The 10,551-nt window shown below is 38.2% G+C and overlaps 1 protein-coding gene across 1 annotated transcript; it reads right to left on the bottom strand.

The window, feature by feature from the left end:
* Positions 1 to 1,972: 1,972 nt before the first annotated feature.
* LOC138042259 (protein O-mannosyl-transferase tmtc2-like) lies at positions 1,973 to 10,327 on the bottom strand. Its single transcript, XM_068888096.1, has 4 exons — positions 9,959 to 10,327; positions 8,326 to 8,440; positions 7,983 to 8,046; positions 1,973 to 4,927 (listed from the first exon to the last, which is right to left on the bottom strand). The coding sequence occupies exons 2-4, from the start codon at positions 8,394 to 8,396 to the stop codon at positions 4,745 to 4,747; spliced, it is 318 nt and encodes a 105-aa protein (XP_068744197.1). The 5' UTR covers positions 8,397 to 8,440; positions 9,959 to 10,327; the 3' UTR covers positions 1,973 to 4,744.
* Positions 10,328 to 10,551: the final 224 nt, after the last annotated feature.

Genomic DNA, 10,551 nt, shown 5'->3' with positions numbered 1-10,551 from the left:
AGGCTGTGACAGTTTAGTGGCTTGTTTTCATGAGAAAAAGTATATTCAAATTTTGTCTAATGGACAGTAAACTTTTTCATGGACTTGTTTTAAGTTCTCGTTTGTCTCACGATGTGGTCACTTGTGATCTAGATCGCGACGTTTCGACTGCATACTGCTAGTCTTCATCAGGCGATGAGGTCGACTGGTTACGCGTCACCTTTTAAGCTGGTTGGTTTTCAGCAGCTGTGACTGGTGCATTTCGATCCTCGCTGTTTCAGTGTGTTGTTCCTTCGGTTCTCCTGTTGTTGTGTTTCTTGATCGTGGGCATCCAATGCTTCCGGAATATCTATTCCACTATCCCTTTTGATGTTGTTTGGGTGAAGCCTTATGTGAATCGCATCTTTGACCCTGCGTGCGTACCAATGAGGATCACGATCAATAAACTTTACTTCGTTCCAAAGCGGGTTGTGTCCGGTGTTGTTAGCGTGTTCTGAAACGGCGGAGGTCTGGGTACGGGCAAGTCGGATGTCTCGCTCATGTTCTGTGGCTCTATCTTACATAGGTCTTTCAGTCTCGCCGATGTAGACTTTACTGCAGTCATTAAACCACGCCATCTTGTTTAGTCGGCTCGACAGCGTCTTTCGGTCGTACTAGATGTGATCTTAATGTAGTCTCCGACTGAAAAACAGCGCGTATGCTTTGTTGCTGTAGGTAGCGGCGAAGTTGTTCGGATAGGCCTTTGAAATAGGGTAAAACCGCAGTAGACTTGTACTCGATCGTGGGTTCAGCACTGCTATTCGGTTTCCTGGTCTTGGTGATTTCTTCAAGAAAGAAAGAGGGTATTATTATTGTACTTCACCACGATGAATAACAGCAACCTTTTTTAAGTTTAATGTTGCCCTAGAAAGTCTCTACGTGTATTTCACTCAAGCACTTAAACCATTGGAAAAATTTGGCCAAACGTTGTCTGACAAATTGCTCGAATAGATGCAATTTGAAGTTGACCCATGAGTAAACTTAAATGTAGGAAATTTAACTGCCTTCAGTTGGTATTTGTTCCTTTTTTAAATTTGGCTTTTGGATTAATATTGTGGTAACGCATTCACAGGACTGACTGGCATCCATTATGATTTCGCATAACGGTTGTAGTAGTTAGTAGTTAGTAACTGTACGGTACCTGGGGAAGACAATCCTCACTCTGTCTGGAGGTCAATGCATTTCATTAAAATCGAACCTTCTAAGTGCCTAAAAGACGCTAGGCCATGTTACAGACATTTAGTTAAGGAGGTGTTTGTGATATATGCAAATGCAGATTAAAAGAGAGAAGAATTCTTTTGGTTGAGTCTTTGTTCATGTTGCATAGGCGATGTAGATGCAAACAAAATCTTACAGCCAAACGGTAACCTAATTTTGCACATTTCGCTTTAAAAAAAAAACCTCAGTGAAACAGTGAAACTGCCCTTGCCTCAGTCTTGATGCAGATGTATCACTTTGCCTTTTATTGTCTGCTCCTGTCATTACCAGGATTTAATGCCCACAAGAAGACTTTGCTTCAAATCTAACAGTTAACTGAACTTTGAGAAGGTTTTTGCATTTAAGGCCATTTCATCCAATCAAGGGGCTGTTTACTGTCCTTCTCATGCGTTATTACAACACTTCGTGCTAAAGGCTATCTACTTCTTCTCAAAGCTTTGCTCATTCCATAGCTTTGTTCGGTCATTGAGGGGGAAAAGAACTCGTACAGTGTATGTGAATACCCTGTATGGCCCTACATAAATGCACTTAATTATCAGGTCTTCTTCGTTCTCATCGCAATCCAGTCATGTAGTAAGTGCTATCAAAACCAAAGTTACCCAGGGCCATATAGAGCTCTTCCCAACTGGATCTCATTCTCCACTCTTTGAACGACTGAGTACAGTCTGGAAAAGATGTCTTTGATTATCTCTTCCTTACAATTTGTCTTTAAGTTAACAAAAACACATTTACCCACTTTCTCTGTTAAGTTGTATTTTATTGCAGTTTTGCTTGTCATTTACTCTATCAATTGAAATTAAAAATTGCTGTGTGTGGATGTGTTCTAGGTGTGCATGCATGGGATCATGCTTAATAAATAATTTAAATAAACGGCAGATGACAAGAAAATAAACATCCATATTCTCGCTATAAAAGTAAAATAAATAAATCAGATCTTGTAATTCTGCTTATCTTAACATTTAAATAAGACTATTTTTCCTCAAAGAACACTTTTGAACCCTATCAATATTTCTATGAAATTATAAAGGTTTCTACAAAAAAATAATTTCTAAGAACTCTAACAGTCTAAGAACATAATCTCTACACAAGTGACTGTAATAACTAAATAGAGAGTTCCATTTTACTCTTTTGAATTTACTTTTAGTTTTCCACAAAACTAATTATTTATTCCTGTAAATGTTTCATCCCCCTACTCCTGAGGAAGCCCAAAAAAGCTCAATACCCACCACATGGACAAAATCCACGTATGAAACTAAAAAAATAATAGCTATTTCAACTTGAAGTTGATAATGCAAATCACACACAAAAAACGAGAAAATAATGTTAATTATTATTCAAATTTCATACACTGTACGAATTCTGATTTTCTGATTGGTTGATTTGTGCCACGTGACACTGAGTTATAACGAAACAACCGCCTTGACGTCATTATCGTGGTGTAATAGCCGTGGTGTAAATTCAATACACCACTGTCTTTACACCGTGGCTTCGGGCGACTCGAAGTTTGACGATTTGTCCGAAGCAGACATCGATTCCCTCATTGATGATGCAGTTCCTAAAAACACCAAGAAAGCAACTGCTTGGGGAATATCTGTTTTGAAAGGTAAGGTTGCGAATTTTAAATTTTTCATTCACGCTAGTTGTCTGTTTTACCTAGTATATAGTTGTTTCAGTGTAGTGTTTCTTTGTGCAGTGTATTCAATTTGAATAATAAAAATGTTAACGCACTCGTTGCTCTTGAATTATCGGAATTTACCTGCACTCGTTCACTAACAATGAACTCGAAATTTTCAATACCGCACTCGGCGGCCTCGTGCGGTATTGAAATTTTGTCGTTCATTGTTAGTGAACTCGTGCAGGTAAATCCCGGTAATTCACTCGCCGAGTGCGTTAACCTGTAATTAACCCATTGACAACTGGGATTCAGGACTTAAGGTGGCTCCCTACCGTTTTCCGAAGAAAAAGATCAAAATTTTGAAATATGTGAAATTAAAGCAACACGATGTTTCTTCTGAAGTGTTAGTCACTGCAATTGATGAAAAATGTAATTTTACCTAACAAATAAATGCAAATCAGCGGAAAATGCTAAATATAGTGACCGAGCTCCAGGACAGGGGACTGGAAACTAGACATTTCAAAAGCCTTTTTCCAAAACCTAGCCGTACGACCAGGTTCAAAATTTTGGGAATTAGCAAACAATATGAAGACGAAAACCGTCAACATTTTTTTCAAGGATCTATCAGTTTTTCAGTTATGATCAAAATAGTCCAAAAACCGCGCTTTTGTCATTTGCGAAAAACCTGACAGATTTAAGTATTCATTTTTACACATGATTATTTTTTCTCACTAAGGAAATCCTGAAATTTTAAGGAGGGGTCATACAGCTAGTTTTTGAGAAAAAAAAAACCTTTGAAATGTCTAGTCCTTCCCCCTCCAGGAGCTCAGTCACTATATTTAGCATTTTTCAATGATTTTCATTTATTTGTTAGGTAAAATTACATCAATTGCAGTGACTAGCACTTCCAAAGAGACATCCTGTTGCTTTAATTCACAGATTTCAAAATCTTGGTCTTTTTCTTCGGAACACTGTAGTAAGCTACCTTAATAAATTATACTCTGTCTCATGTCTCAGCCCAGACAATTTTACTCGACCTGGAGAGTGTAAACTGCAGGTTAGGCTTGCAGGTCATTGTTTCACCATAGCTGAAACAAAACCTTTAACAATGCAAACATTAGGCCTAAACACTATGTTTTAGATAATGTTTAAGCCTACGGTTAGCATTTTTGTAAAGGTTTGGGTTGTTTCTGTTATGGTAAAACAATGAGCTGCAACCTGCACTTTCCACCCTCCACTCCTTTAAAAGTTTCTGTCATTATGGGCAAAATTAGGAAAGGAACCTAATGCATGCCAATTGCCAAATGTACATCTTAAGGCTGATGCCATCCCAGTTCTGCAAATAAAATTTCATCAATTGCAGAAAAAATTAATAACTTAGTCTACAGGTACAAAAAAGTGATGTATGAGAATTTTATGACCCACAAAAAGTGAATGTTTCAGTGAAAGTTCTTGTTATAGCTGCTTGAAATTCCTTAATGTTATTCTGAATGATATGAATGCTATTATTAGTAATCTTGAACAGATTAGAACAGAAGCGAGAAAATCAAGTGTTCCAGTGTGGACACCTGATCAAGCACATTGTACTTCAGGAAAATGTTGGAACTGACCCCAAGATTAGGTAAATAAATAATTCAGATTTTCCATCCTTTCTCCTTTATCTTGTATGGAAGAATGCATCATCTAATGTCTTTTTTATCCCATGTACAGCCTTACCAAAAATAGTCGGTTTCCTGAAGAAAGTGCTACCTTCTTATAGTGGCTTTAAGCCTGGGCTACGATGTTGCAGTTTCCATTAAAATGCCTTTCAGGTGCTTTATACCTGGCTGCACTGCGTACTTTACCAAACGTAGGGCTTTCCGACTGACTGCCTTGTGTTACAGTTCAAAAAAACTAACTCTGGTGAATCATGGTCCTTTTGTTCCTTGCTTTTAAAGACCTCAGTTTACCAAGATTTTCCTCAGTCAATGTGTCTCCTGGTCTCAGCTCCAGTGCTCTTATATAGCTCTTCTCTGCTTCATCCAGTTTTCCCTGCACATGCAACATGGCTCCAAGATTCATGTGAGCAGCAGGATTCTGCAATTTTACAGAAATCGTGATTTTAAAAAGCAAAGGAAACTGTTACTTGTTTAACCCTTGCAGAGGGCACTCCCAAGAGTGACCCACAGGAGTATGTAATGGACTGAATATTGCTACAGACTGCTCAGTATCTCAAGTAAAATCTTAGATTCCATCATAAATTATATCTGCAAAGAAAATTTAGTGAAAGACAGATAGTGCATGGGCATACTGCTCTGGATACTCAACCGAATTATTATTGATACCCTGCAGAAACAAGGAGGATTAGGAAGTGAGTTCAGGCTTTGTGGTAGCAGTAGCCTTAGGTTAGTAGATTTTAAAAAGCCTTTGATATTGTGTCTTGTCCTAAAATTTTTGGGAAACGAAACGAGAATGAGACTTTTGCATTTAGAACTTGTCCTCTCTTGGACTGGCTTAAAAGCTGTCGGAAGGATAGGCAGCAATTCACAATATTATTGTTAACAGAACCAAATCCAAGATTCAACCAGCCTGAGTGATTCTACAGATTCTGTCTACAAAACACTGGCACGATGTGAGCTAAAATAAATGAAATGAGCTTATTTGATTTTGGGTAAAATGCTGAGGTTTACTATTAAATATTTTGTTGCAACGCTATGCTAAACCTTTCTATTATCAAAAGCATCTGAGTTATCTAATGGATAGTAATTTTTTCAGCAGAACTTTGAGGAGCACAACATTGTAGAGCCCACTACCCAGTGGGACACTTTGTCTATAAAGAAATAATCATGATAAGAGGCCTACAGTAGTTAGTGCTCTGAGAGTTCTAGCTAAACAGTACACTGTAGCTCAACAGGAAGAGTATAAATGACCGGTGTTATTAAAGGGCTGTCCAAATGTTCGCAACATTTCAACGCAACATCCTGCAACATTGTTGGGCACAACATGTTGCACATGTTTGGCCACCCTGTTGCGATATGTTGCAACTTGTTGGATCAAATTTGAAAATGGTCAAAATTTTCGGGCAACATTTTGGATGTTGCATCATTGATGTTGTACTTGTTTGGTCACGTTCACGCAACATTGTTGCACTAGGGCATGCATGCTAGGTCCACTTGTTGTGCACCAGGGGCCTAGGGCACATAAACATTGAATGTTGTGTTGAAAATGTTGCATGTAGTGCCAGCCCGTTCAACATGTGTCGCGACATCATGCAACAATGTTGCAAGATATGTTACATTGAAATGTTGTGAATGTTTGGCCTCCTGCCTATAATTATAATAGATGTCTTTTCACCTGTTACCAAGCAACTAGATCATCATCGTTCTCACAACAGCACACTGTTACACCATTAACTAGTACACAACATGGTGAGGGACAGTTTGTCTATAGAGGACCTGATAAGCGACCTAGTTGCATGTAGCTCCCTAAGAGTTCTAATAGCTCGATGGGTAGAAAGCATCCGTCTGGTGTTAAGCAGGTGGTAGGTTTAAATCCTGCTTGGACTCTGATATTTGAGATGTCTTTTCATTCATAGCCAATCAGCAACTACATTGTTGTAAGATGATCATTCTCTCATCATTGTTGCACGGACTCACGAAAACGTTTCTGAAATGGCCGCTCATAGAAATAGGAGGAACAGAAACTAGCTAACATTACTGTGACGTCACTATTGGTGAGCTAAAGATTGATGGTGCCCAGTTGATTATATTCCACCAAACGTGTATGATCTCATAGACGAAGATCGAAGCAAGCAAAACCAAGGGCTCAGCAGGGCCATCGGGAATGGAGTCGGAGCTTTATAGGAGAATCCTGTGCTCTAAGAACTGTAAGACTGAGGGTAAAATTCTAAGAGAAGAGATAGCCGTGTTCACAAGAAATCTGCTTAAGAAATCGTACCATCCATCTTTACTCGAAGCCTTTACATCTTGCAGGCTCATGCCGCTCGATAAGAACCCTGGATTAAGACCAATCGGTGTTGAAGAGGTCCTGAGGCGAATAGTGGGAAAAGCGGTCAGCGGTTTCTTAAAGGAGGAAATAAAAGAAGCGGCAGGTCGCATACAAGTTTGTGCTGGTCATAATGCAGGAGTGGAGCGCAAGTTCATGGTTGAATGCGATGCCTCTCTCAGATTAGCGCTTAGCCCTGAATAAGCAGGAGTTCAGAGACTCGCTACGCTTACGGTATAATTTGCATCTAGTCGATCTACCAAGTCTATGCGTGTGTGGGGATAAATTTACTGAAGGCCATGTTCTCTCATGTAAAAAGGGGGGCTTTGTATCGCAGAGAAATGATGGTGTCCGTAATTTATTAACGGCATTCATCAATAATTAGGTCTGCAACAATGTGGAAATCGAACCACGCCTTCCACCCCTCGACAACGAGCGTCTACATTTGAGAAGTGCTGTCAAATGCTCTGAGGCAAGATTAGACATCAAGGCGGGAGGTTTCTGGTCAAGAGGAGTTACGCATGTTAACTCCAAGTGTTACCATAACACGACAACATCTGAAGTATTCAAGGAGCAAGAGGACGAGAAGAAACGCAAGTACCTGCAGCGGGTGCTAGATGTAGAGATGGGTTCATTCACACCTTTAGTGTTTGGAACCAATGGCGGAATGGGAGATGAGTGTCAGCGTTTCCTGAAGCATCTTGCAGATAAGATAGCTCAGAAGGACACCGAGCCGTATAACACTGTTATCGCATGGCTCAGGACACAAATCTCTTTCGAACTTCTAAGATCGGCACACACATGCGTGAGAGGTTCACGAACGCCTTTTCACAGCAAGATAGAACACTCCTTAGACTGCAAAATAAACGTCGCCACCGCGGGCATTTAAAGTTCTTGGGCAACTTTCAAGCTAAATGCTTTTGCATTATATATAATTTTGAACTTTTATGAAATTTCGTACATTAATTTCATCAATTGCATTTTGTAAATAATCTTGAATTGTGAATAAATTATTTGTTATTTATTCTCACAGGTACATACACCATAAAATAATTCTTTTTATATAATAGTTTCATTAATTTCCAATTTGGACTAAGAGTAGATGAAAATAAACAAATATTATTATTGCTTGACAAAAATGTGTTACCTGTGGGTTCAACTGAGCTGCTTTCTTGTAGCAATCCTCAGCCTTTTGGTTCTCACCAATTTCCCTAAAGTAAGAAAACACACTTTTAAAAGAATGTCAAGAGACATCCTCTATGTACATACAATGTACCAGAACACTCAAAAGCATCAAACATTAATTTTTTAAGTGGTCCAAATTATGAGGAATTCAAAGCAAAACAGTAGAAAGTAAGAGTTAAAAAATGTATCACGTCAAGCAGAACAAAATTTAAATAATATTATTATAATTTACAACTTTATGATAAAACGTAATTACTCAACTTATAAATACATTGTGTATTTGTGATATTATTTGGGTGACTTACCTTAGATGGCCTGCAGCAGTAAAAGCAATCTCAAAGTCACCAGGAGCTAACTCCATGGCTTTTGAAAACATGGCAGCTGCCTCTATGACTCTTTTCTGATCGAACAAAAACTGGCCTGAAATTTTCAAATAAAAAACAAAGGTGTTTTACCACTTGGGACACTATCATTATTAGTCTAAGTATAAGTTAGTACTTAAAATTCATAAATCAAATGAGCTCATAAGGAACTTTTCCTCATTACGGAAAGTAATAACTAATGAAGCCGACTGAAATTTCAGGTGTCGATACTGAGACAATGCTTAAAGGAGCTATGTCACGTTATTTCAGGTGTTTCGGGGAAATCTTTACATGTAGTTAATCACAAGTTTAAAAACTAAAAAATGGTAACGTGGAATTCCTTTACTGATAAAACTATCGTTACATCACAAACAAGATGATTCTGACCAAAAACGACACCTTATCCAGGCGATTTGCCATAAATTTGAAAAGCGTCGGGCCGACTTTTTTCAAATGCAATCCGTTTCTATCTTGACCATTTGTGTCCATCCATGCTTTTCATTCCTTTTGTTGTATTTCTTATATCTTATTAAACAGTTTTAGGTGGTTATTGCAATGTTTCATTCTACCTTTTGGGCATTTTGGGTGTCGTGAAATTACATCATTTTCGCGTGACATAGCCCCTTTAAGGATGGTACCTACTAATTCAAAAGTATTTTTGCGCAGTTAACTGAATATGTGGGAAAAGCAGATCGTAACAAGTGTTATGGAAATCCAAAAAGAAAACTGGGGGTAACCACGCATTTTTCGAAGACAATTAATCAACAATATTTTGGGAAAAGCTTTAAAATGCAAAGCAATGCATGGCGTTCTTTTCCAAATTGAAGCTAAATTATCTCTGAAAACTGCATGGTTACCCCCAATTTTCTTTTTGGATTCCAAGAGAACTTGCTAAGCTCTGCTTTCTCCGCATAGTTTTGAACCGCACAAAAATATCCCTGTATTGAGTAATAAGCACCACCCATAGGAAATCCGAGTATCTCGAGATGCGCAGAACGTATGCGCAATAACAATAGTAGGCAACATCCTTAAATTGTCCTGATAAGTGTAACGATCACTTCAATCTTTCGTCTATAACCCGCCCTTCAAATACATACATCTTATTCGACGGTTTAACATATAATACGTGCGGATATTTTGCAAGTTGCGTAGTATTTTTCCGCGCCGAGAAAAATACGAGCAATGAGCAAAATGTCCGCGAGTATTCTATGTTAAACCATCGAATAAGAGATTTATTAAATTCCACTCCAAAAAGGTGTTTATATTTTGATTCAATTTTATCTGGTCAAAGTGTTTCTAAAAAAATGCATCATCTGTCCTTCAGGGCGCTTGTGAACCATGTAAAACAGCACAGAAAGACAGCCAAATGTCCTTTATTTGATTGTATAAACGAAGTGACGAGAGACCAGTGACGACAAGCTAAATTCTCATGCTTCGTATCGCGTTGAAAACAATTTCTTTCATTGAAAAACTGCCGTTTCGTTCGTATTTGCTCTGATCTAAACCGGTCGAACCGGAGCACTACGGTCTATTACCGTCTCTTATTTTGCGGAATAATAAACAATTGAATACATACCATAATGAGTCCAGGATGCAGGATCACTTTCATCTAACACTTGTGCTTTTTTGAACCAGATTTCTGCCTCTGAAACTTTTCCCTGCAATAAATATACAATAGATCTTTAATATGTACATGTATTTGATAAATGTACATTTTGCATTCCGTTATCCCAATTTATTAAGTAATACATGTGTAGGATCTAAGTGTTGAATCAGTTGTTTTTTTGTAAAGCTCAATAACATCTTTTTTAGTTCTTGTCTTTTAGTGTTACTTATCACCTTTTTATTAGTACATGCTTGTCCTTTAGTGTTACCGTTCGCCTTATCATTAGTTTGCTTTGCTTTTGTTTCATTAACTGCTTAATGTCGCTTTCCTTTGCATAACGTATTAGTCTATAAAAGTCGTAATTCTAGTTTCAAGTTGCTCTCCTCTGTCTCTTTCCGCTTTTGGAAGCTATCTCGCTACAAGCAGTTTTAAAACGATCGCTATTTAGCAGTTTTCTAGAAGTAGTCATTTTGCAATCGCCGGTCTCCTATTGTTTTTCCGTTTTGTCTATTTCACCACCGCTTTCAGCTTATACAACACCTTGTTTGGTTCTTTCGTAGTTT

The sequence above is a fragment of the Montipora capricornis genome, chromosome 3 (genome assembly GCF_036669925.1).
Source record: "Montipora capricornis isolate CH-2021 chromosome 3, ASM3666992v2, whole genome shotgun sequence".
NCBI classification, from domain to species: domain Eukaryota; kingdom Metazoa; phylum Cnidaria; class Anthozoa; order Scleractinia; family Acroporidae; genus Montipora; species Montipora capricornis.
The sequence above is the reverse complement of the archived record's forward strand: the minus strand, read 5'-3'. Positions and strand labels throughout refer to the sequence as shown.